This window comes from Phyllostomus hastatus, unplaced genomic scaffold (assembly GCF_019186645.2).
Source record: "Phyllostomus hastatus isolate PE091 unplaced genomic scaffold, TTU_PhHast_1.1 phas_contig_41, whole genome shotgun sequence".
NCBI classification, from domain to species: domain Eukaryota; kingdom Metazoa; phylum Chordata; class Mammalia; order Chiroptera; family Phyllostomidae; genus Phyllostomus; species Phyllostomus hastatus.
The window spans coordinates 6232645-6259601 of NW_025333876.1; the positions used below are offsets into that span (position 1 = coordinate 6232645).

General features: G+C 37.9%; 1 protein-coding gene across 11 annotated transcripts in view; it reads left to right on the forward strand.

Moving 5' to 3' along the window:
• Positions 1–26957, forward strand: part of FRY (FRY microtubule binding protein) — a 541372-nt gene that overhangs the window by 280053 nt on the left and 234362 nt on the right. For 10 of the 11 annotated variants that reach the window (XM_045844752.1, XM_045844742.1, XM_045844745.1 and 7 more), the window contains 2 exons: positions 6834–6887; positions 23435–23574. In XM_045844752.1, coding sequence (XP_045700708.1) covers positions 6834–6887; positions 23435–23574 — 194 coding nt within the window. The remainder of the gene's footprint in view (positions 1–6833; positions 6888–23434; positions 23575–26957) is intronic. The other variant, XM_045844751.1, reaches the window with a different exon arrangement.

The window sequence follows — 26957 nt, forward strand, 5'->3', positions numbered from 1 at the left end:
ATGGTGTTAGGAATTTTAACAATCATAAGGATTATCAATTATTGAATACTCTGTGCCATTCATATTTCAGTTGTATGTAGTAGATTGGTAATATTTATCCCTATGTTACCCAAAAGATGACTGAAACTCAGAGAGACTAAGTACGGTCCATATGTTATAAACGGGGTACCTGGGATTCAACTTCAAACTTCTCAGATTCCAGCCCATGCACTGAACTACTAGATCCAACTGTTATATTAATTAAGACAATAAAACAGCTCCTTAAGAAAGGCTGGTGTTTGAATATGCTTAAGCTTAATTCATAGCAAGGGAGATTTGGGAACACTTACAGCAGAGACTACAATTCCTGAATGTAAACTCTCCTCATTATGTAATGAATAATTTTGCCTTTACAGATGATAAAAAATGTTCTTTTTGGGCCCTGGCTGGTGTGGCTCAGTAGATTGAATGCCAGTCTGCAAATCAAAGGGTCACCAGTTTGATTCCCAGTGAGGGCACATACCTGGGTTACAGACCAGGTCCCCAGTAGGGGGCACATGAGAGGCAACCACACTTTGATGTTTCTCTCCCTCTCTCTCTCCTTTCCCCTCTCTCTAAAATTAAATAAATAAAATCTTTAAAAAAATGTTTTTTGAAAGATATTTGATAGTGTCCAAAAGTAAAATACAATAAAACAAAACAAAAAAAAAGGCTGGTGATATATTTGACAAATTGAATAATCTCACATTAACTTTCATGGCATTGTTGGATTACTTGTCTCTTGAAAATGTCTCTGAGCCCTGGCTGGTGTGGCTTAATGGATTGAGCACCAGCCTGTGAACCAAAAGGTCACTGGTTCAATTCCCAGTTAGGACACATGCCTGGGTTGAAGGCCAGGTCCCCAGTTGGAGGCATGCAAGAGGCAACCAATCAGTTTTCTCTCTCTTTCTCCCTACCTTCCCCTATCTCTAACAATAAGTAAATAAAATCTAAAAAAATAAAATGAAATATCTCTGCAATAATAACTTAGAAACTTTTTTAGGTTAGTGAAGCCTTACCTCTATGGGGCACACTTGGGATTTTTTTTTTTAGTCCAGTAAAACATCAGAAGTAGAAAGTGATTTATTAAATGAGCCCCTTGTATCCCACAAATAAAACTCCTTTGATACATATGTAGATTCTATCTAGGCTTGTTTAACTGCCCATGTCCTGTCTTGTGTGGACATCTCTCCTCTTACAGATTACAGAGGGCCCAGTGTGAAAAGACTATAAGTGAAAATGTAGCTAGTATACACTGAAATTATTTGAATATTAAGATAGAAGTCAATGGCTTTCCTTACAGATTTTAAGTAGGTAGGGACACAAAGAGCTTTTAGAGTTTATATTTTCTTAAGGGAGGGAGGGGGTGGTTGGAACTTTCCAAGGTGTGAGAGGCACAAACAGGGAACTTTCTCTTTTCCTGTGAAAATACTCCACACCTCTGCAGCACTCTTCATGACAGGAGAAGTCCCACTGGGCCAGGTCAGGACAGCTGTGCTCTTTATCTTGCTTTTCTCAGAAAGGTGAGACATTTGCCACCCAGATCCTATTGGTAAGTGGGAAGAGCTGCAGAGTGATCCCTTCTGCAATGCCATTAGGAAAATATAAAAGTTGGGTAAGTACTGTTGAAATAAGTTTTAAGAACTAGCTTATACCATCTTGAAAAGGGTGACATTGTAAGATCATTTTTGTTAAACAATGATGACAGAGTAATATATTATATTCTTCTGGTTTTAGTTTTTGTTGCTTTGTTTTTAATGGAGAATTTCAAACATCTAAAGTAGAAAGCATAATGAATGTTGTCATTGTCTTCAGCGAATGTCAACCCATGGCCACTTTGTCACATACTCCTTATACTTCCCCCTGATATTATATGAAGCAAATACTATGGGTTGGCCAAAAAGTCTGTTTAGTTTTTTCCATAAACAGAACCCACATTTTTCATTTTCACCAATAGCTTTATTGATCTGGATATTTTGACTATGTCAGGTATCCCCTGCTATTGGCCTCTAGTGGATAGAGGCCAGGGGTGTTGCTAAACATCATCCAATGCATAAGACAGCCCCACAGCAAAGGGTTATTTGGCCAACATACCAGTAGTACCAAGAAACTTCACAAATTGCTTTTGACACATTCTATTTTGACTGCATCTTCTCCATACACTGTACAAGTCGTTTTTTGTTTCAGTTGTGTTTTACCTTTCTTGAAATAATAAAGCATAATATGCCAAAAATGCTGGGTATTTTCTTCCATCTTTAATATTAAAATGGCTGCACAAAAATTTATCAATTTTAATGTTTTTTTAATGTACACTGATATGACAGCTGACACAATAAATCGAACAAAATTGTTTGGAATGAAGTTAACAACTAAGCACTACTAGAGCCATTGTATAGAAAAAAACTAAATGAAACTTTTGGCCAACTCAGAAGTTCATGAGTATTTCAGCATGTATCTCTAAAATATAAAGATTATTTTTAAAACAAAACCACCATACCTAAAACATTAAAATCTCCTAACATCATCAAATATCTAATTAGTGCCAATGGTCTCATAAATGTCATATGTACTTTTTCAAAACAGGTTATTTGAATCAGAATCCAGATAAAAGTCAAACATTGCAATAGCATTTTTCCCCTTTCTTTTCACCCTCACTTGAGGATATGTCCATTGATTTTTAGAGAGACAGGAAAGGAGAGAGAGAGAGAAAGAAGCATCAGTGTAAGATAGAAACATCGATCAGTTGCCTTTCTCATCTGCCAAACCCACAACCTGGGTATATGCCCTGACCAGGAATCAAACCCTCTATCTTTTGGTTTATGGGATGATGCTCCACCCAACTGAGCCACATCAGCTAGGGCTACAGTCACCTTTAAAAAAAATATCAACAGGACCTCCTTCCAGTTTTTTTCTCCCCCTTGCAACTTACTTATTGAAGAAATGTCTTTCATTCAGTCTCCTCTGACTGGATTTTGCTGATTGCATCCCTGTGGCATGGTGAACATATTCTTCCAGCTCCTTCTAACTCTTGTATTTTCTAAAAATTAGAAATTACAGGTAAAGGCTTGGTCAGATTCAGGCTTGATTTTTTTTTCCTTGTTTTTTGTCAAGACCATTTCACAATGTTTGCTTCCATTAGAAGAGACTGAATGTCTAGTTTTCTCTTTGGGAGTGTTCTTAACAGCCATTGATGTTCAATGCTGAGCCTCCTGATGATTCTGCTTTGCCATCTCTTTTGTTTCATGTCACCTAGTGAACTGGAGTTAGTGGCCAAGGCTGGGTCCCAGGCCAAGGTTTCCCAACTTTGGACCATTAAAAATGTTCAGAGATCCATCACCCTAAAATTATATTTTTCAGAATTATTTTTTAACCTATCATTTAATTAAAATAATGAACCTTCAATGAATAAATACAATTGTACCAAGATATAAAAGCCAAGACAAATTTTAAAAGCATGCAAAGCACAGTGTTCTTATTGGACAAATGGGACCAATTATTTGGAGCCTCCCCTGTGATCATCCATTGACACTTGTTCTTTCACTACTCATTGTTTATTCTGCATGAATTTCACTGTACTACTTATTTAGTGCTCTTTGAGAACAAGGATGTCTGGAATGTGCAGACTTTAGATGCTGGCAGACCTTGGATTCCATGCAGCTAGTCCCCCCCTGGAGAATCTCAAGGAGAACCTCACCTCTTCAGTTGTCTTTTCTTAATGGGGAACAAGCCTTACTGGTCTCTGCCTGTGTCCAGGTAGCTGTCTGCTGAACTGAGCAGGCTTGCCTCCCTCCTCTCTTCTCTCCTTTCTTCTACCTTCCCTACTTTCCTCCTTCTTTCTTTTTCTCTTTACGTTTTAGCCAGCATGATAGTCTCTTCTCTGTGCCTATTCTTAAACTTCCTGACACTGCTAAAATCTATGCTGATGCAAAGACAAACTTAGGGATGGCAAAATGTGAACTTGAGTTTTGGTACCCAAACTGTCTTCCCCATATCATAGGGAAATGTTCAGTCATTTAACAAACCCTGATAATAAGTTTCAGCTATGTACTAGGAATGTAGGGGTATTGACAAGTTACAACTCTGGAAATGCTGACAAGAATAGATGCAAACGAAGTACCCTGTGACAACTAACTGTCAGGGAAAACTGGGGAGGGGCTTAATCTGGGAAGTGACATTTAAACTAAATCTTCATATAATTAATAAAACATTTATGTAAACATAGTTAAGAAAAACTTAGTGTAGTGGTGTGTATTTTACTGAGGCCCTGAACCCAGGCTGTTGGCTAAGGAATTTGACTGTTGTGGATGGCAATGACTTACCATGTCAACTTTGCCTGGTAAAGAAACAGACTTGCAGTATGTTGCTTCCTTCATATGTATGCAAATGTGTGTATGCACAAAATAACACATTTATTAGCATTCCTACTCCATAGTAGTGAGGAAAAATAACTTTTAGGTATGGGAAGTTTCAGGGTGTTGTAGGACACGGTCACCTGCATTCCTCTACTGTGGCAGGATCTTGCCTTTCAGGTAGTAGTGAATGAAGGACCACAGGTTCCTAAGGTATGGGCTCCTGAGTTCATGCAAGGGCCTGCAGGTCCATAAGTGTGCCAAATACTATGTCTCGGCTGAGTAAACTATGGTCTCTCATGTAGATGTTTTGCCAGGTTTCTAATGTGTGCAAAATAAGTATTGTTGCTATCATAGTACAGAGCCATTAATAAAGTCATAACACTAGCTGTCATTATGTATGGTTTTAAGTATAATGGATACTAAAATAGAATTGCTATCTGGTATGTATGCTTGGGGGGTTGCATGTATGTTTTGTGGTTGGGAATTCTTTGAAAATTTTTGACATTCAAAGAGGTCCTCATAAAATAGATGATGGTGATGGTCAAAAATCATTGTGAAAGCACTTAATGCCAATGAATTTTACACTTAAAAATGGTTAAAGTGGTAAATCTTACATTGTGTATATTTTACCCCAATAAAAGTTTATAAAATGATTTTTTAACTTACAACAAAACACACACATAAATAAGAGAATCTCATATTTAAAGAAACTAGATGTCATTGGCTTAGGGTTTGATTAATGTGAAAAATATTTGACCATGACCAACCACCTCTGTGCCCTGTAACTCTAAGTGCTGGGAGAAGCAGAAAGAGGGCTCTGCATTTCTGGAGCTTGTAGTCTAATAGATGTGGCACCCAGGTCATTCTCATGAATTTCCGATTGTACAGCATGCTTCCATACTGTGATGCGACTTCACACTCTGGTGAGCGCTGTGAAAGGAAAAGTATTTGGAGATTTGCAGGCATGTGACAGGGGTCTGGAAGTGGTGTTGGAAGAGGACACAGAGAAAGGCTTCCCTGAGGGAAGTGGCAGTTGAGCTGAGACTGAATGATGAATAAGTATGGATTATATTCCTAAAATGTCATTGACTACTTTTACCATTTCAGACTCTTGCCTTGCCTGCCATGGTGGGAACACCGTGCTTGTCAGCATCCCACTGCACAGAAATGTTTATGCTGGATTTGTTCCAAGGATGTTTGTGGGACTTGACACCACCTGTTTTCACCTCCTTAATTTTCATACTTGTATTTTAATTGATTTTACAAAGAACTTCAGATGACATTATAACCTCCACATACACAGAGAATGCTTTGCAATTTAATGACTGAGTCTGTGTTCTTGAACAGTCAGCTTAATGTCACTTCTTTAATTTTCTCCTTTGCTTTCACCAACATTTTTTATCCCCTCTCCCACTAGTTCTAGATAGTATACTTTGAAGAGAAAAATGTTTATTAGCTCTTAACAATGCAGCATTCTCTTTATTTTAGATAAACACACATTTTAAGCTGTGTGTTTTACAAATGAAACAGAGAAATTGATCCATTAGCTTTTGGTAGAGCTTGAGATACCCAGCTTCAGATATTTCAGTCTGCAGGTGAGAGTAGGGCTTGCATCCACCTTACGCATATAGCACCTTTTCAGGTAAAGCAGAAGGTTGGAGAAGTGAGGCAGGGGAGGGTCTGTGTGATTGGCAAAATGTAAGTGGAATCGTCATAGGACATCAACATTTGTTAAAGTGCAACATTATTTTTTGATATATGACTTTTACATGGTTTCTAATGCTAAACCAGATTTGAGTCAATCTTAACTTCCATACCAAAAAACAAAACAACAGGTAAGGAGAAATGGTTCATAGTTATAAAATGCTAGAAGGTCAGGTAAGGCTTTTGAATGTAAGTAATAATTAGGAGAAAATGTTTCTGCACAACTTTGTCACTACCCAGATTATTTCTGCAGAGATTTAGATGTGGTGCTAGTCAAGTAACATGCCCCAAATTCACTGATTATTCCTAGTAAGTGTGTGATTGGTAGGTTGACCCTCAACACTAGTCTAATAATTGACCTTATTTTGTTTCTAAATCCAGGGACTTGGACTAGTATATCGTTTCAACTTTTTATTATATGTCAAGTCCCAAGATAGGTACTAAAATTTATCAAGTGAATCCCATAGTTTTTATGATGTGATTTCCATTGAAAGATGCAGTATCACTTAGAACATTAGATTTTTAATGTTTTGGTCAAAGAAGAGGTATGTGTTAAGGTGAAGATCAAGAATTGTGGCAGTAAAGATCAATGTGTTTAGGTTAGAATAGTAAGACAGTTTCTTACTTACTTGAAAACTGTCACCTCTTCATCCCATGAAGAGAGAAATAGATGAGAAAACTATAATAGTAATGGCATTTCTTTTGTAATATTCAAGAGCCTCTAATAATTTTTCCCATACATATTATTTTTCTTTGTAGGAAAAGCCATTGACGAAATCCCTACAACGTGGAGAAGACCCCCAGTTTGATCAAGTATGTGATGGCTTATGTAATACTCTGGTTTTTATTTAATTAAAGTGTGCAAAAGGCAAGGGCTGGATACTCACTTCTGACGAGCTGCCCCAAAGACAATAGAGTGTGATCTTAGGAGCTGATCCTGCAGCTTGTTTACAGTTATGGCTTATAAGAGATGTTCAATAAATGTCTATTGATTTGAATTGCAAAGAACCAGAGAGTGTTGGCATAATATGAGTAGATCCTCAATTGATTGTTTCCTAAACCCAAATCTTTGTGTACAGAATTAAATAAGCTGAGGAAAGATGCAGGAACTTCCATTTAAAAACTTATTGAGATTCTCCTGAGTAAATGATACAGCAGGTCCTCAAATAACACGGTTTTATTCAGTGTCATTTCCTTATAAGATTAATGAGATGCTGTAGGAAGTTCACTCTTGTTGGTTTCAATTAGCCTATGGTAGAGTTGGTTTTGTTATACGATGTTTTGCTTAAAGTCACAGAACCTATTGATAACATTAAGTGAAGACTTACTGTGCTGTGTGATGATCAGATCTCTGCACTCGAGTTTATTCACATTTTCACCCTGTATTGTCTTGAATACCTACTATTTGCTCGACACAGTGCTAGGCAGTGAATCTAGGTGTTAGCCCTTCAAGAATTCACAATCCTGGGAGAGAGAAACCACCTAAACCATAATTATAAAACAGTATAGTAATTTAGGTGCTAACCAAGAAGGTGACACATGAACAAAACAAGACAAAATAAATACAGAGAAAGTCCTCTGAAAATAGATCAGGGTTATTATAAGGATCTCCAACTCTAAGCAATAGGTAATACCAAATCTGGCAGATTCTGGTTCAGGAAGTTCAAGAAGGCTGTAGTCATATTGCAGAATGAAGGATAATAGGACATCAGGGAAGTTGGAGATGTGTTTGTGGCATTTCCGAACTTCTGCAGTTAACAACAAAGAAGACAGAATGTCCTTCTCAAAATCATCATGTGGTGCCAAGGGCAGAAACAGCACAGTGCTAGAAGCACCATGGTCTGATCCAGAATAGTGAGGAATACACAGGGAGTACACTTTGTGCGGGGCTTTGAGATTGCCTTTAATGTGAAATCAGGAGGATCTCTGGCCATTAAAGTCCAGACTCATTTGAGGATTGACCAAAAATGTAAGGACTGACCATAGAGACAAAAGCCTCCATTGTGCATTTTATAAGCGGCATGTGCTGGCAGAGCTGGCTGGTTTCTGGACCACTGCTGAAACACAGTGTGGGCTACCCTCACGTGTCATGGAGCTGTCTCCTCTCATCATGTCATCTAGATTGTTGTCACCTGGCAGATGCTTGGGTGGTCAGCAACCCTGGGTAAATGTCTGGGGTCATCGTTTTGGAAATGTGGCAAGTTGGGGCTCTCTCTGTTCCCTTTGAGAATGTAAATATTTATCAGCTGTCTTTCATAATTTTTCACTCTCTTTTATATAATTCATTTCTATCCTATTAGATCGTCACTGTTCTTTGCTCAAAAAATATGCTGTTATTTTTCTCCAGCTTAATCTACCTCTTTCTTCATTCTCTGGGGAAACAGTATTTCTAAATTTTAACATTGCAGATAATAGTTATCTTAAATAATTTGTCTTTAACACAATTTCCCATTTATTATTCAGCACTCTAGTTCTGCATTTCAGTACTGTGGAAAAGAGACAGCTTTTGGAATTAAACAGACCTAGGTTTAAATCCCCACTTTGCCACTTATTTAACTGTAATACTTTTGACCTTGCTGCTCAAAATATTACAAGGCAGAATTGCTGTTTTTTCCCAAATCTCTTGAACTGGAGTCTGCAACTTAATGATCTCCAGGTGACCCAGAAACACATTTAAGCTTGAGAAGCACTGAACTGTAACACATCTCTGTGTACTCAGGAGAGAGCCAGTCATGAGATGGTCAATGGTAACTTTCAAGTAACACCCATATCCTCTCATCATTAAACCATAAATTTAGATATGAACAGTTAGCAAAGGCAACCTACAGAGCCTATCTCAGGCCATATAGAAACATGAGTAAAGTTGGGCTACCTGTGGGTTCAATGACAAAAAGTCGGTCAAGCCATCTTTGAAAGTACCCATCCAGTGTTTCACCAGCAAACTATAAGAATCATGGTCCCATTGACAACACCACGAATGTGTCAAGCTCTCTCAGTCTTTTCATATGAAATGTTCAAATTATGTAATTCCCCTTGTTCTGATTCCAAGCAGTAGGATTTTAATCTGGATTGACACAGAGATCTGTCTGTGGGAAAAGAACATGGTGGTGGTGCCACTTTGCCTGGTGTGGATGCCATTGCTGTGATGTGGTAATAGCAGAAGTCACATTTATTCAGTGCTTAGCTTAGGATAGGCGCTATGCTGAGTGTGTCCTCTGAAGAGCATCCAGCAGGTCTCTGTTTAGAGGATGTGTTTATCAGTTTCTTCCTTTGAAGTTTCACTGGTGTGAATGATAAGCTATAGAGAGCTGGGCTTCTGTACTTTCAGTGCCTCATTCTGGGTGACTGTGTTTCCTCCTCCACTTAACAAGCCCATGATTCATTTTTTACTTGCTAGAAATAGAAGCAAACTTTTAAAAATTATGTAATCCTTGATAATTTACCAAGCCCCTCCTCACATATTATCTCACCTGACATCACTCAGTCCATCCAAGAACCCCCAGAAGGTCTCATTATCAGCATCATCCCTATATTACATCGAATAGCAATGAGTCACAAAGAGGTTGCCCAGAATTATGACAAAAGCCTGAAGGCGCCAACACTGGAATCCTTATGTTCAGACTATGAAGCCTGGAATCTTCAGGCTATAACGTGCTTTTATTTCTAAGATGTTACATTGGTAAGAATTCAGAGGGGAGTTTTCAACAAGTGAAGGATCAAAGATCCTATATCAGTTAAGATTAGGTTTGGCTACAAATGACATATAAAATAACAATAGCTCAAACAAGATAGAAATTTTTCTCACATTCAAGCAGTATAAGAAAAATCAGTATCTATGTATTTTTTGTTTTCCTGTGTGTGACTTACATTCCCAAAGTCATCTATGGCCTACTTGGGTTTCTGGATCTCAGCCTTTCCATCTGGATTCCAGGCAGCAGGAAGAAGAAATGGAAAAAGAATTATAGGAAAAAGAAGTAATAACAAAAAACAATATCCTGACATTGCACACAGCACTACTGATTATATCCAGTTGGCCAGATCTTAATCATGTAGTTACATTTAGATGTAAGAGGGGGGAAATTTTATGCTATCTGTCTCTGCTAGATATTATATAATCTGTTTTTGCCAAAATGCCCAACAGAGATTACTGTTTTCAGTTCTCTATCTCTGTTGTTCTACTGTGGAATTCTCCTAGAATTTGTCAATTTTTCAGTTTAAATCTAAATGTATTTATATATGTATACACATTTAGATGTATTTCATACATATTTATATATGTATGTCATATATTTATATATTTTATGTATTTATATATTTCATATATTTATATATCAATGTATTTCATATATGTTTTTATATATTTATATAGAGAGAAAGAGACAAAAAAAGAAAGAGGTTAAAGCTCATGTTTCCTTAATTTTTCTTTTAAATTGCTTTTGTATTTAAATAACTATTGGTTTAATATCTCTTAACCTAATTACAGTCTAATCCTGTATAGAATAGACCTGGGGAAAAAGCCCTATTGTTTCATAAATGACAAGATGTCTAAATAGAATTAACTTTTTAAAGCTCACTATTGGTGGGAGACAAGTCAATCTAGTGACAGCTTTACACCATGGAGAGCTAGAAATTTGTGCCCTTAATGTTAGAATTAACAGGTACCTGCCCTGGAGGCCTCTGGTCTAGTTAGCATAAGAGAAGAAACATGTGAGCAGATATAACCTCAGGCTAGTGAGTCAGCTCAGGGTAGAAGGACAAAGCACAGTACACTGTGGGGATACTACGGAGGACTTCCAGTCCCTGATAGCAAGGAAGTCTTATCAATAATGAGAATTAGTAAAAGTAGGAGAGATTTCCAACAGCATTCTGAAAATATGTACTGTCACTAATTTATTTTAATACCTAACTCAGTGGTCAGGGGTTAGGAAGTGAAGTAAATGAAAAATTGCCCTGGTAATAATTCTTTATTTTGGCAACCATGTATTCAGTGTTTGTGTGTGTATACTCATACTTACAAAGCCCTGTTGGGACAAAGAGATGTAAAGATGTGGTTCCTGCTTTCCAGGAGTCTCAGTCGTGAAAGGATGGCCAGGCAGTGCACAGACAGCTCTGACAGGGCCCTCAGGTATAAGTGTCACGTGAATGGTGCAGATAATAAGCATTATGGCACTTTGGAGCCAGGAGACTAGATAAAGCTTTCTACAAGAGGAGGAAATAGTTTGTCAGGTGCCTAAAACAATAGAAGCAACAGGATTTTGCTGGGTGTTGGTGAGGAGAATAGGAACATTTTATGCAAAGGCCCTGAACAGAAACATGGCATTATAAGTTATCTTTGGGACTGATGAATAGATCAGCTTAGTTGGGGCAGAGGTGTGTATTTTTAAAGGATGACCTTCAGAAAGTGGCAGCATCGTGACACTTATAGAAATATAAAATGAGCACATGCCAAAGTTTTATTTAACTCATTATTAAAGAAGGACATTACTACCAGTTTAGAAGAAAATATTAAAAAATAAATAACAGTGTGGTGATAGCTAGAGAGCAGGGTTGTGGGGGCTGGGTGGAGGCATGTGGGGGAGGGATGAGGACATTCATAATAGTGTCAACAATAAAAATAAAAAAAATTAATAAAGTAACAGTGAGTTAACATGCCCCACCGCAATGGACACATTAATAAGTCAGGAATGTTGAAATGAATGTGCAGTCAGAAGCAAAACTGGCTCCTTCCACAGTGGGAGAGGGAAGTCCATTGAATCTTTACTAGACAGTTTTTTCCATCTATAAACAAGAATTATTTTGCATTGCTATCAGTTATCCACCATAGAAACAGTTTTAAAATAGCTCAAAAGGTGCAGTCCTCCCCTAGACTTAGAATCAGGTAACCCCTAGAGAGATGTATGCTAAACAATGCATACTTTACTCCGAAACACAAAATTTTCCTCCACTGTGGGAAAGGTCAGGTAGGAAGGGACCAGACTGTGGGAGACTCTAATGCCATTGGGTGGAGCCTAATCCCATACATGCCAGTATCAAAGTGATCTCAGTGGCGACTTGACATTACTCCATGGAAGCAGTATTCATGAACAGAAAGATCCTTGAAGCTTTTAGGCTTCTCATTCTGAGAGTTTGGGCATTGATAAAGCTTTGAAGCTAAAAGGGCCGGAACTAAAATGGACACAGGTGGACTTGAAAGAAAGAATGATTATAAACAAAATTATATAAGAAGAACCAATATGTGTTGAGACAAGGAGAAACAAAAAGGAACTGTAGTTTTCAACCTTGATTTGGAGCCTTTTCCATTCAATTCAGTGAATATGAGGGACTTGAATCCTCCTAGGGATCTCTGTGCAGTAGTGGGGTTACAAAGGAGTCCCCGCCCTTGAGGAACTCTCAAGCACAGAAGGAAAACAGACCACCAAACAAATAATACTGCTTTGTAAATACAGTAGCAGAGGTACACGTCAAGAGGCAGGGACTCAGATAGGAAGCCATACTGAAGCTAGGAAGGTGGACAGATGTGTCACAAGAAGTAATGAAGGAGCAGTGACATTTTAAAGATATCTGTCATACAGGTGAACAAGATGGGCTGGATCATGCCAGACAGGAGGAGCTTAGTGAATAGAGAAGCTGACAGCGAGAAGAGCAGAGGACTGGAGAGAGGCCCAGAGTGAAGCTGGACAGGAAGACCAGCTTCCTGTCCATCCCTCCAGTGGCCACAGGAGCCACCTGAGGAGTCTGAACTGTTCTGTAGATAAGGAGCCCTTCAAGCTGGGGAAGTCTGTGCTTGGAGAGGGGTCTGAATCAGATCTATATATCCTGGATTTTCAGTGAGGGTAGAATGTCTCAGGAGAATAATATTTCATTCATTTATATTGTCACTCAGCAGACAGAAAGATCAAAAAGTGGGTAGAGCAATGGGTGAAGAATTTCATGGGGAACCATAGTTTAGGATCCACATAGTTTAGGAAACAGTGGGACCCACAAAAGAATGCCCAGAGAAAGAGTGGCCAAAAAGTGAGAGAACCCTCAGAAGACATAGCTTTCCAGGGCAGGTTGGCCCATGAAGTCAGTTTGTGTGAGAACCCTCTCTAAAGGACCAGAGGTCAGCAGGCAGGAGCTTATTGAAGCTGGCTTTGAGAAAGCTTTTTGCTTCTGTGGCTATTCATTGGCATATAGAATGCATTTTCATAGTTGAGAAGTTAATGTTAAATAGTTTAGGAGACTGACTTTCACGCTAAGTTATAGTGGCTGATTATGATTGGCAACACCTACATTAAATAGCAGTCCTGGGATCAGTTTTCCATCTCTGACCCATGGACAGAAAGGACATGGTGAGCTCCCTGTGGTGACCCCAAGTGACTTTCTTCTGTTATCGAAATTTGCAGACATCCTTTTTAAATATAAAGGCCAAAGCATTTCATTTTGGATTCTCCAATAAAACAATAGCTAACCCATGATGAATGTGGGCCTGGGTAGATGGTGACCAGCTGCAGCTCAACTATTAATTTAACCCATTTGAAAAAATGAAAAACAACATTCCACAATAACCCTCACCAGAGAGGGCTGCAATCATCACCTGGTGGAAGATGTACTAATGACAATCATTAGATACCTTTACCCATAGAGATGAAAATTCTGGCTGTTGAGTGAAGTAACAACTGAATCTTTATTTCATATACCTTCCAGCCATGTATGCTCACTTGTTGATTTTCTCTGCCCTTGGCTTTTGGACCTTTTTTCATATCTCACGATGACATAAACATGCAGTAAGTTAAATGGTACAAACAATTGTATGCTACATGATGTTTTTCTATTTGAAGTATTAGCACCCTGATGTTGTTTCTTAAAGCAGTCTCATATAGTAAGTGGAAGTGATTTGCTTTACACATAATGAAGTATGATTATTCCCTAAAGGAGCTTGTGTCTGAACAGGCAAAATTAGGACTCAGACCTTTATTTTCACAGGTGAATTGCCTTGATGCACATTGCATTGCATCATTAAGCACATGTGAGACAGAAAGTACAGGGAATGACTTAGACTAGCAGCCTCATAGCATCCTGAGCAGGAAGGAAGGCATTTCAAGGAAAGCCTCATGAATAGTGTCATTTGTTCAGAAGACTTCAAGGGAAAAGATTGCAAAATAGCCATTGCTTAGCCACTGGTTGTGTCCTATCTCTTCTTTCATTTGAAGATGTCAATGGTATGATAAGTTCAGGGATGAAGAAGTGAGACAGGAAAAGGAAGCATCACCATACATGGCTTGATTGAGAAGCTGACCTAAATAAGGACAGGTCTTGGGTACACAAAGGAGAGCTGAGTCAAATGAGGACTGCCTGTATTTTATGGAAACCTCTTATGCTGAGTGAAACACAGGCGCTTAATACTATGCCTTTATGCCAATGAATGTGTTCATTCTTCTCTTCCATTTCACAAACTCTTTTCTCAGAATGGTTGAGGTTCCAGAAAGTCTGACATGTATATGAGTTGGACCTATGATGATTGGTTTTATTCAACTGATCAGTTTTGGTTCCAGAAGTTACTATCTCAGTGTCTTTTCCCATTTGCTTTTTTTTAATATATATTTTATTGATTGTGTTATTATAGTTGTCCCATTTTCCCCCCTTATTCCGCTCCACCCTGCACACCCCCTCCCACCCACATTCCCCCTCTTTAGTTCATGTCCATGGGTCATATTTATAAGTCCTACATACTTTGGCTTCTACATTTCCTATACTATTCTTACCCTCCCCCTGTCTATTTTCTACCTACCATTTATGCTTCTTATTCTCTGTACCTTCTTCCCTTCTCTCCCCCTCCCACTCCTCTGCCAGTAATGCTCTTTGTGATCTTCCTGTCTATGATTCTGTTCCTGTTCTAGTTGTTTGCTTAGTTTGTTTTTGTTTTTGTTTTTGTTTTAGGAGTGGTTGTTAATAACTGTGCATTTGCTGTCACTTTGCTGTTTCATATTTTTTATCTTTTTCTTAGATAAGTCCCTTTAACATTTCATATAATAAGGATTTGGTGATGATAAACTCCTTTAACTTGATGTTATCCGAGAAGCACTTTATCTGCCCTTCCATTCTAAATGAAAGCTTTGCTAGATAAAGAAATCTTGGGTGTAGGTCCTTGCCTTTCATGACTTGGAATACTTCTTTCCAGCCCCTTCTTGCCTGTAAGGTCTCCTTTGAGAAAGCTGACAGTCTGATGAGAACTCCTTTGTAGGTAACTCTCTCCTTTTCTCTTGCTGCTTCTAAGATTTTCTCCTTATCTTTAATCTTGGTTAATGTAATTATGATGTGCCTTGGTGTATTCCTCCTTGGGTCCAAATTGTGTGGGACTCTCTGGGCTTCCTAGACTTCCTGGAAGTCTATTTCCTTTGCCAGATTCAGAAAGTTCTCCTTTATTATTCAAATAAGTTTTCAATTTGCTGATCTTCCTGTTCTCCTTTTGATACTCCTATAATTTGAATGTTGGAATATTTAAAAATATCCTGGAGGTTCCTAAGCCTCTCATTTTTTTGAGTTCTTGTTTCTTCATTCTTTTCTGGTTGAATGTTTCTTTCTTCCTTCTGGTCCACAACATTGATTTGAGTCCCAGTTTCCTTCCCGTCACTATTGGTTCCCTGTACATTTTCCTTTATTTCACTTAGCATAGCCTTTATTTTTTTTCATCTAATTTGTGACCATACCCAACCAATTCTGTGAGCATTCTGATCACCAGAGTTTTGAACTGTGCCTCTGATAGGCTGGCTATCTCTTTGTTGCTTAGTTGTATTTTTTCTGGATCCTTGATCTGTTCTTTCATTTGGGCCATTTTTTCTGTCTCCATGCACCTGTTATGTAGTAAGAGGCAGAGTTTTAGGTGTTCACCAGGGAGGGCAACCCACATCACTGCATTGTGATGCTGTATGTTGGGGAGGGTCTGAGAGGAAACCATGGCACTTGCTCCACTCTCTGCCACTTTTCAGTCACTTCCCCCACTACCCACAAAAAAAATTGGGCCCCTCTGGTGCCAATTCCCAGGTGGGTAGATTTCTGTACCCTGTGGGTCTCTCCAACAAACTCTCCTGAGAGGCTGGGAGTTTCTCCCACTGCCGCCTCAACCCCTACAGGATTTTTTAGTCAGAGGTTTGAGGCTTCCCCATGCTGGAGCCCTGGGTTGCGTGGTCTGTCTCGCTCCCCAGTTGTTCCTCCCAGTTTATGAGAATGTGGGACTGCCCACTCTACCAGCTGCCACCTCGCCAGTTCCTCCAGCCACTTCCCTGCCATGAGTCCTCTCTGCCCTGCTGCACATCTCCACCCCTCCTGCCAGTCTGGATGAATGTTTCCTCTTTAACTCCTTGGTTATCTGACTTCCATACAGTTTGATCTTCTGTCAGTTCTGGTTGTTTTTTATTTTCAAATTATTGTTGTCCTTCTTTTGGTTTTGCGAGGAGGCACAATATGTCCACCTACACCTCCATCTTGGCAGGAAGTCTCCCATTTGCTTTGAACTAAGTAGTTGCAGCAGCAAACTTGGGAGCCCAGTGTTCTCTACCTTTCTCCAATGGAACTAATATCAGACAGGCAGTGCTCTGTCACCTCTACAGGAAGCATTTTAGAGTCACTGTGTTTACATATGCTGGAGCCAGGAGTGTGGGAATGCAAACTACAGGGTTCCAATGGAAGCCCTGATAGTTTGTACTTGGGTAAAAGATAGGTTGGCCTTTTTAATTTTTTGTCCAATATAACTAAAAGCAACAATTATCTGCTCCAGTAAATAAATTCTTTCATCAAGTTCTGTCATCCGTTCTGTCATTGACTTCAAAGTCAAAGTCACTGTCAAAATGTTTTATGTCTTTGCTTAGTTCCAACATTTGGAAAAGGCAGAAGGAAAAAAGAAACAGACATTTCTGAAGGTCTGTTATGTGCCCACTTGTTATAGTATTGTATTAGTCTTAATAAAAACCCAGTGAAGTTAAGTATTCTTAAGTCTCAATTTATAGCTGAAAACACAGAGCTTCAAAGAAATGGCAACATGCCCAAGTTCATACAGCCAATACTGGGCCAAACTGTAACTTGAACCCAAGATGAACTGACTTTCCCAATGTACTCGTGCAATTATGAAAACATGGCTTGTGAGGGATCAGTCATCACATATGAAGTTGCAACTATTTGCAAATCAGTGTGACATTATTTACCAGTGTCATCTCTATAAATTCTAGGTAACTTGCTCAAATGTTCCAAGTAATTTCTGTTGGTGGTTTTCTTTAGATGTTATATGTTTTGAGGCACCTTAGTTTATTAATATGTTAAATGTCTCTAAAACAGAAAACAAATCTATACATTTATAACAGAGCTGTTGACCTTGGGCAAATAGACAGCCAGATATCTCTCCAGCATATGGGTTTATTTGGGAACAACAAAGAATTGCAATTTGGGACATGCAGTCTAATGGTGAACCACATGCAAATCCAGAGAAACAAAGGACAAGAGTGTTCATTAACAGACTTGGGAGGGGCTATTGTAAACCAAGAGTCCATTGGAGGAAACTGAAAGTTTGAAGTGTAGTGGCTTCTCATTGGCTGAGTTATGGCGGTCTCCCATTGGTTGAGATGCTACTCGGCAAGGAGGAATCTTTTCTTTCGCCTGCCGAGGTAGTAGTGTACTGTTACCTCTTGTCAGAGAAGTAAGATCATCTGTTCCTATTGGGATCAGTAGTGTACACTGAGTGACATGTGTATGAGACTTCTCTCTTCCAGCCTCCTTACTCCTTTATTAAATGAGGTTTCTTTTTAGTAATTTTCACAGAACTAAAATAGCTTTTTGCCATTTTGGGTAGTAGTAACTTTCCTAGAAAGGAAGGAGATGAAATTCTAGTGTTGCAACATCAATTCTAATGCTATAATTCGATGAAAATCTATTTAACATGTATAAATGAAAAATAAAAGCAATTAAGAGTAAAAACAAATTAACTGGCATTAGATTCATGTTAGTGTTACTCAGTATTTCTTATTTTCCAGTGGAACAGTGCGTGCATAAAATGGTCCAAGATGGTAAGCCCTGACCAGTGTGTCTCAGTTGGTATAGACCTGTTGGTTGGGCATTGTCCCGCCAAGCAAAAGGTCAAGGTTAGATTCCTGGCCAGGACACATGCCTGAGTTGTGGGTTGGGTTGTGGCGTGAACAAGAGGCAACTGATAGATGTTTCCCTCTCGCATGGATCTTGCTCTCCCTCTCTTTCTCCTTCCCTTCTCCTCCCTCTAAAAAGAAATAATAAAATTGTTTAAAAAATGATGTTAAAATCTAATAAATATCTTTTCTTACTTTTCAAAAAACATATTTAATGTATTTAGTTTATATTTTTTTTTGTTTTTGTAATACAGTATTCTTAAGCCTTTGGTGTCTGTCATGACTTGTTGAATGCTATAATCTAGAAATAGCATATGTGATTGATTAAAAAAAAATTGAATTATTTTAGTGGATTATTATTTTGTGGTGTTACCTAGAGAATACCCTGACCCCTAGGTGCTTGGCCACCTGAACCTAGTTTGAGAAATTAAATCAGTGAAGTAACTTTAAAATTTTTCATTAGCATCACTCAGGACAAGTCAGCCTTATTACTGTAAAATATGGAATGACTCCACTGAGTAATTATTCAAATATTTATGGGTAAAATTTCCTTATTTGCACTTAGCAAGTATAATAAAATGCTTATGAAAAATTAATGTCTTAACTACAACATAATGGACAGTCTCTTGTAGCCTATTTACATATAAAATGCCAAAATAAACATTAAGAAAACATTTGCAAAGTACATTTTTATACCCCTCCATCCCCCTCAGAAAAAAAAAACAGTATGAAACAGTTCTGTGATTCTGTGCACTTCATCTCCTCAAGCTGCAGAGTACCAAGCTCATCTATGGTGGAAGAATATGATCATTAAAATACAACAAGACCATCTTTGTGAATGAGACTGCCCCCTTTCAACAGCAGCACAGAGCTAGAATTCATTTTACCATGGGCTCAGCTTCCCGTAAGTGAAGGAGTTGAGTAACCAAGAAGGCAGCTAAACCTTACTCCCTTCCTGAGCTTTGAGAGCTAGGTCTTTGCAAATTCTGTCCTTCCTTTCTGAAAGCCTGGACTTCAAAGGGCAGTAATAGAGAAATGGAAAAAACACACACATCTACCCTGTGCTGACGTTTCATCTCTTCTGAGATTGTGTCAGTGTATTTGCCATGGAAAGTGTGCCCAGTAGACATAATATAATACCAAAATAAAATACGAAAAATGACTTCAGGACAACTTTTTATTTTTAAATTTTATTAGGTTTCAGGCATACAATTCTATAATACATGATCTGTATAGTGCATTGTGTGTTCACCAAAGTCAAGTCTTCTTCTGTCACTATATGTTTGACCCATTTTATCCTTTTCTACCATCTCTCCATCCACCCCCTTTCCCTGCAGTAACCACCATACTGTTGTCTGTCTGTCAGCTTTTGTTTGACTTGTTTATTCATTTGTTGCTTTCAGTTTTATATTCCACATATGAGTGAAATACTGCCATATGGGACAATATGAATGGATCTTGAGAATATCATGCTAAGCAAAATAAGTCAGATAGAAAAAGGAAGATTTTTTTAATGGGTAGACAAAATCATTATAGCTGAGGTTGGAAGGACACTACTGATGTTCTTGAGGGAGAATGTGGGTTATACCTAAGTGCAGTAGCAGAATTTTGTGTGCTGTACCCAGAGAAGTTTCAGAGGCAAATGCAGGTACATATTACCTTTATGGGTCTGCAGGGAATAGTGGAACTTGTAATTATTCCACACAACTATTTTTAAATAAACTTTTAATTTTAAAAAAATAGTTTCAGATTTACAGAAAAGTCACAAAGATAACACAGACAGTTGTTACATACTTTGCACCCAGTTTCTCCTGTTAGCATCTTACATTAGCATGGTACCTTTGTCACAGCCAAGAAACAACATCAGTGCCTTATTAACTAAACTCCATATTTTACTTGTATTTCCTTTGTTTTCCCCTAACATATGGTCCAGAATACCATCTAGGGTACCACATTACATTTAGTCATCATGACTCTTTAAGTTTCATTCAGACTTACACAAGTATTTTTAAATTATTAAACTACAGTAGTAAAGTGGTTTGGATTTGATTACATCTACAATAATTATAACAGAATTAACCCATGGTCAGGGACTCTGAATTCTGATCCTGTTTCCTCTGTGGGAAGAACCTCCTTTATTTTCCAACTCAAAACATTTTATTTTTTTATGATTCTATTTATTTATTTTTAGAGAAAGGGGAATGGAGGGAGAAAGAGAGGCAGAAAACATCAATGTGAGAGACAAGCCTTGATTGGTGGCCTTTTGCACCCAGTTGCCTTGACCGGAGACCAAACCCACAATCCAAGCATGTTCCCTGACCAGGGATCGAACCGGCAACCTTTCGCATTATGGGATGATGCCCAACCAACTGAACCACACTGGTTAGGGACCAACTCAAAACATTTTAGATGGTGGTGACTTTTTGTGCTGGAGTAACTTCAAAGACAACCGGATAAATTACTCCCTTCACACACTGTGATTTGTTTCCTCCATAAATCTACTGCTGTTCTATCCACAGGAACAATAAGAAAATATTCTGTCTGTGGGGGGAGGGAGGCTCTTTTTTTAATAATTAATATTTTTAGTTCAAAAAAGCAAATGACGACTAGGTTCATAGGGCAGGCTAATGCAATAACCTATGTACTTGAACTTTTATTAACCTATAACCAATGATAATGTACAATTTTGTGTATGTACATGTAATGATAATTATAAGAGAGAGAATATGAAATAAGGCTATCGAGATAAAGAGTCTAGGAGAAAGAGCAATGCTTTTGTTCAATCTTAGAGTTTGTTTTAAAGGTGACAATGGGAAGTTCTATTGACATGAAGCGTTTCAGCTCTTGTTGCTCTGGTTTCCTGCTTTGTAAAAGGAAGTTAAGCCTAGCCTGCTTAACTCCAGAAATATATGAAGTTAACTAAGGTTTTCCACCTCTTTTGCCACCTCCCCAGATCTGGCCTTGGTCACGATATGCCTGGAACTATTTCAGTGACCTCATTCAATTAAGCATGTGTGTGTATGCGTATTCACAAAGCCCTTTGGTCCAGCCTAACATCACTGCTAGATTAACCTTCCAAACACCATTTTTATTAATGGATTTCTCTATTCAAAAATATTTAGGGACTCCCACTTTCTAGAGAAGAAAATTGAACATTTTCAAACTGGTATTAGATGCCTTTTATAATTTTGCTCCAACTTAAAATTTTCAACATTTTCCCCCCACTCTGATATACCAAAGTTTCTGCACCAGGCAGATATTTCTTCTTTCAGTTGACTCAAAGTATTCATTAAATTCATTATTATAATCATTATCAGCAAACAATTATTTTGTAGCTTCATTACTAGAAGCTTTCCTGCCTTGTTTCTTTGCTTAGTTTCTTTCTTAACACTCATTTCAATTTTCTACCCTTTCTAAAATAGGCTCAGGCAAAATCCTACCTTCATTCCTCTTTAACTCCCCACTCCCTCTCCCTCTAGTTAACATGGCTCTCCTTAAAACTCCTGGCCTCAACGTGCACTATTGATATGCTGGTGTATTTCCTCCTGCCTGTATTTTCTGAATGTGTATACTTATAGAGTGTGTATACCAAATTGGGATTGCACCAATTAAATGACTTTTTCATTCTTTTTTCACTTATTATATCATGAACATTTTCATGTTAATAAATATTTTTAGAATGTGATTTTTCATGGTTTCATAGATAATCTACATCAAAATCCCCATTGTATTAAGGCATTTACTTACAGCTGAATGCTTAGGTTGTTTCCTTTTCTTTTGTAAGTAATGCTGCCTAAACATTCTTACTCATCTCTAATTATGTACTTGAGATAAATTCCTGAGTGGGCTTATTGGGGATGGTTTTTATTAGGTTCTTGATATGTATTTCTAAGTTACTTTCTAAATACATTTTGCCAATTTTTTTCTTCAGTCAGCATTGCATGAACATATCCATTTTATCTACAGTCTCATCAGCACTGGGAATTATACTTTGCTTATACTGTTTGTTAATTAGGTAATTCAAACCCATCTGATTACAGTTTTACATATTCTGGTTACAAGGCCTTTATCAGACACATGTTTTGCAAATATTTTCTCCCCATCTGTGGCCTGTTTTTTTTTATCACTTTCTTAACACTATCTTTCTAAAGGCAGAAGCTTTTAATGTTGATGACTTTCAGTGTATTGGATTCCCATGGACCTTGCTTTTGGTGTCATACTTAAGAAATCCTTCCCTAACACAAAGTCACAAAGACTGTCTCCTATGTTTTCTTTCAGAAGATTTCAAGGATTTTATACTTAGGTCTATGATCCATTTTAAATTAATTTTTGCATATAATGCAAGAGATGGATAGAAGTTCATTTTTTTGGTGATAATTAGTAAAAGATCAGATTCTTTCCAGATACCAAAAGCATACTTGTTTAAAGAAGAGGGGAGAAGTTCACCTTTAATGTAATGTCAATAAATTATTGCTATTGACTCACATCTGGAGTCTAATTTTATTATTTGGCAGAAAACCATGCATTCTATGACCACTTAAGTTATTTGTTTGGGGGATAAGTTTGCTAATTTCACCTAAACAGCTAATGTAATTTCATTAATCAATACATTTATTTATAGAACAGCATTTTTGAGGACCTAAGACATTCACAGCACTATACTTCTTAAGCTGGTATGGGGAAACTATTTCTTTTGCAATCCATGAATAACCTGTTTGCAATTTACATCTGATTTTTAGAATGAAAGGGAGTCAAAGTAATTAACTTTCTGGAAGCACAAAATTATTACTAACTAAGGAACATCTGTCAACATTAAGAGACTTGGGCTCTTGGGAATGTACTAATAAAGATTATTAAAGAAAGGACTGTGATAAATAAGAAAACCTTGTTGTAACTGTGGCTTGGAGTTATTTGTGAAATAAAAAGTTTCTTAGTAATTGGAAGTACATCCAAAGCCTTTAATCCAGCGATTTTCAACGTGTGCCATGAGAATTTTTAGAACATGCAATACCTGACTATTTAGTCAGAGACACTGACCTCTTTTCCCTTAGGATGTCAAATTAAAAAATGACAATAGCCAATACCACAATAACTGTCCAGTGTGAATGAATCAAAATTATACCTATTTTTGTCAGATCTGCAAAAAATATATTTTTCAGTATGCCACAGAATTTTAGTGATTAGTTTATGTGTGCTTTGAGATGGAAAAGGCTGAAAATCACTGCTTTAATCACCTGTTTTTCTCTATAGGTCATCAGCTCAATGAGCTCCCTCTCTGAGTATTGCCTACCTTCCATTCTGCGCACATTGTTTGACTGGTATAAAAGGCAAAATGGCATCGAAGATGAGTCACATGAATACAGACCGAGAACAAGCAATAAATCAAAAAGGTACATTTCTTTTGTGCAAGGATTTTGAGGATTATGATTTTTTCTTTTGATTTATTTTTCTTTTCCTCTCCTTCCCTCTCTCCCTTCCTCCCCTCTTTCTTTCATTTGTTTCAGAAACTTAAATTGCCCTGGCTGGCGTAGCTCAGTGGATTGAGCGCAGGCTGTGAACCAAAGTGTCACAGGTTCAATTCCCAGTCAGGGCACATGCCTGGGTTGCAGGCCACAGCCCCCAGCAACCGCACATTCATGTTTCTCTCTCTTTCTCCCTTCCTTCCCTCTCTAAAAATAAATAAATAAAATCTTTAAAAAAATAAAAAGAAACAAACATAAATTGACCTGGCTGGCATAGCTTAGTGGATTGAGTGCGGGCTGCGAACCAAAGTGTCGCAGGTTCGATTCCCAGGCAGGGTACATGCCTGGGTTGCAGGCCATGACCCCCAGCAACCACACATTGATGTTTCTCTCTCTCTCTATCTCCCTCCCTTCTCTCTCTAAAAATAAATAAATAAAATCTTTAAAAAAAAAAGAAAGAAAGAAACATAAATTGAAATGGAAGTTAAGAGTCTTCTAGGTGTTCCTGCCTCTTCACAGATACCTGGCAGGTGCTGCAGGAGCCCCTTGTTTGCAAGTGTCACAGTGGGAGTACTGGTCACTGGCTGCTGTCATAGATGGAAAAGTCATACAGGGCCTTAGTTCAACATTGGTGGGGTGAGTTGCAAAGGGCCGAGGTTACCCTTTTGCCTGCTTCTTTTCTGGGCAGTCTCACCTCCAGTCTCTTACCTGAGAGCAGAGAGCTGCTGCCTGCCCCACACCACGCTGCCTGGATGTTTTCGTCCTTGATAGTAACCTTGAGTGGCCAGTGTACCATGGACAGACGCTGATCTGGACATTTGCCATGGTTTTGGAGCTTCCACTATTTAGCCATGTGACTTTGGGCAACTCACCACCTCTCTATAACTCAGTCTCTTCATGAGCAAAGGGCGGGGTCAGATTCCAGCATCTCTAGCTTCCATTCCAGCAGAATTTTGTTTATTTGTTGTGTGGGTTGGAAAGGTGTAACTTGCTGCCTCATGAGTACTCTGGCAGCCATCAAACCTAAGCACACACTGTCCAGTGAATGTACATCCTCCAAATATAGGTAAATGTATATGATTTCGTATGTTTGAAATCCAGCCACCACAAAAAGGTAAAAAAGATAAGAAAGTTTAATACACGTATCTTTTTTAAAGGATTATTTCAAAAGAAACTAGCTTTCTCTACCTAATTGGTTACACATGTTTTTATGCTTTCAAAGACAATAAACTGAAATTGACCCTCAGAAAATCAAACATCAACTACTTCTTGTAAGTGACTTATCCCTCTCATTTTTGACACTCTTAATATTTTTTAAAAATATAGACTTCTCTTGAAATAGAAGACTTGTAATTTTACCAAATTACAATCCATCTGTTTGTAATTTGATTTTATAATGTGCATGAGTTTCTGTGATTTTTAATCATGAATTTATTATTTTGTTTGGGGGAGGAATTAATAACTTTGAATTTTTTGGTTGATGAAGGAATTTTTATTGGAATGCAATTCACAAACAATTAAATTTGCCCTTTTAAAGTGTGTAGTTCTGTGTTTTGGGTATATTCATAGTGTCACGCAACCATCACCATCTAACTCCAGAACATTTTCATCACCCCAAAAAGGAACCGTGTACCAATTATCAGCCTTTCCTCATACATACTTTTTAATGTATCAAATGTTAAAGACAGAATTTCAATTCTTGTGTCTGAAAACTCAGACTGTGTGATTATTATATTAATGGAATAATTTCATTATGTCTTATATTACCTGTTAGCTTATGAACAGGTATTATTAAAATGTTCCTGCAGGTAGGGATTGGGGCAGTTTTTAGTGAGTTGACTTAAGTGAGCTTTAGTTTTATTTCTCAATTTTGTTAGAATTTAATTACTAAAACTAGATTGATTTTTCATGAGTTGATTGCTTTGTGAATTAAAAATAATTGTTTTTTATATCATGTTACTGATTGATTATTTTCAGGAAATCAAAGTAATTGCTAGGATCAAATACAGAATCAGGACAGTGAAGTTCAGCTCAGTAGCATTTGAGTTAGCATTCGAAAGTTTAAAACAACTGTGTGTATTTGGGAGAAAGCCAAGAATCAGGGTCTCCAGAGCATAATGTAGCTAATAATGTGAATTTGTCTTACTAGAAAAAAGAGAAGAGGAACTTTTGGGAGAGGCACGAACAACTGAAAACAGTCAAATGTGATGAATGTGTATTTGGGTTATGTTTTCTAAGATTAGTATAATATCAACATTTTGACTGCCAAATAAATTTGTCAAATGCCTCTGGCTCCTGGCAGTTAGACCTCAGACCAGCAATAGAGCTGAATTCGTTATTGGAAAAGTATATATCTTACTTGTATTTAAAAGCATCATTGGCTTATAAATAAAATAGAATAGAGGTTTAAAAAATATTTTTTCTACCAGGAACTGCTACTTTCTCAAGGTCCTTTGGCCCTTTTTGAAGACCCTGATGAGCCATCCAACACAAACATTTTCTCTTTGCTGTGGCTGGCCATCTTTGGGAGTCTTCCTTCCACTTGGTAGTCAAGCTTCTTATTTCCATATTCCATGATACAATCTCTAGGTTATACTTGTGAATGCCTTCTTTTAAAAAGCATTTCCATATGTTTTCTTCTTTCCTGTGTGGTATTTGCTCCTTCGTCTGATGGGTCTTGAAGGACTTCAGATAGATAGATGGTTCTGTTCAGTTCACTGCTCCTCCTCCTGCCAGGACTGTTCCTAAATGTTCCTGAATGAAGGAGTGCCAACCCTTCCCTACATTTCCCTTTGCATTCACCAGCCTCAGTTTGGCTTAGTGACTGTTAGAGAGCTTCTCCAGAAGTCACTTTTCATATCTTGAATATCACCTTTCCTTCTGCTCATTTCCTCTGGACTAAAGGGAAAAACATTTCATATTTAAAATATTACTTGACTTATTTTGAAAATACTTGCCTAACAAGTCCAAATCCTGTCACCCTTTCTCCTTCTATTTAATATAGAAGTATTGAACAGTTATGTGTTTGGGAGAGTGGACTATTTTATTTTTTTTAATAGTCAAGCAAACCTTAGATAATTGCTATTATTATTCCCATTTATAGATGGGGACATTATTGGTAAAGAGAAGAGGCATAATTCCCCACCAAAGTCCATGATCTTAGCCATTATTCTTGCTTCTGTGCTAGGGAACTTCACATTCATTTCATTTTTTTTTCCTTTGTTCAATTCCCAATTAGCCCTCAGTATGTTAGATGAGCAGAAGATGGGGAAGGGACATGGACTCACATTTCCATCTTTCTAATCCTGCTC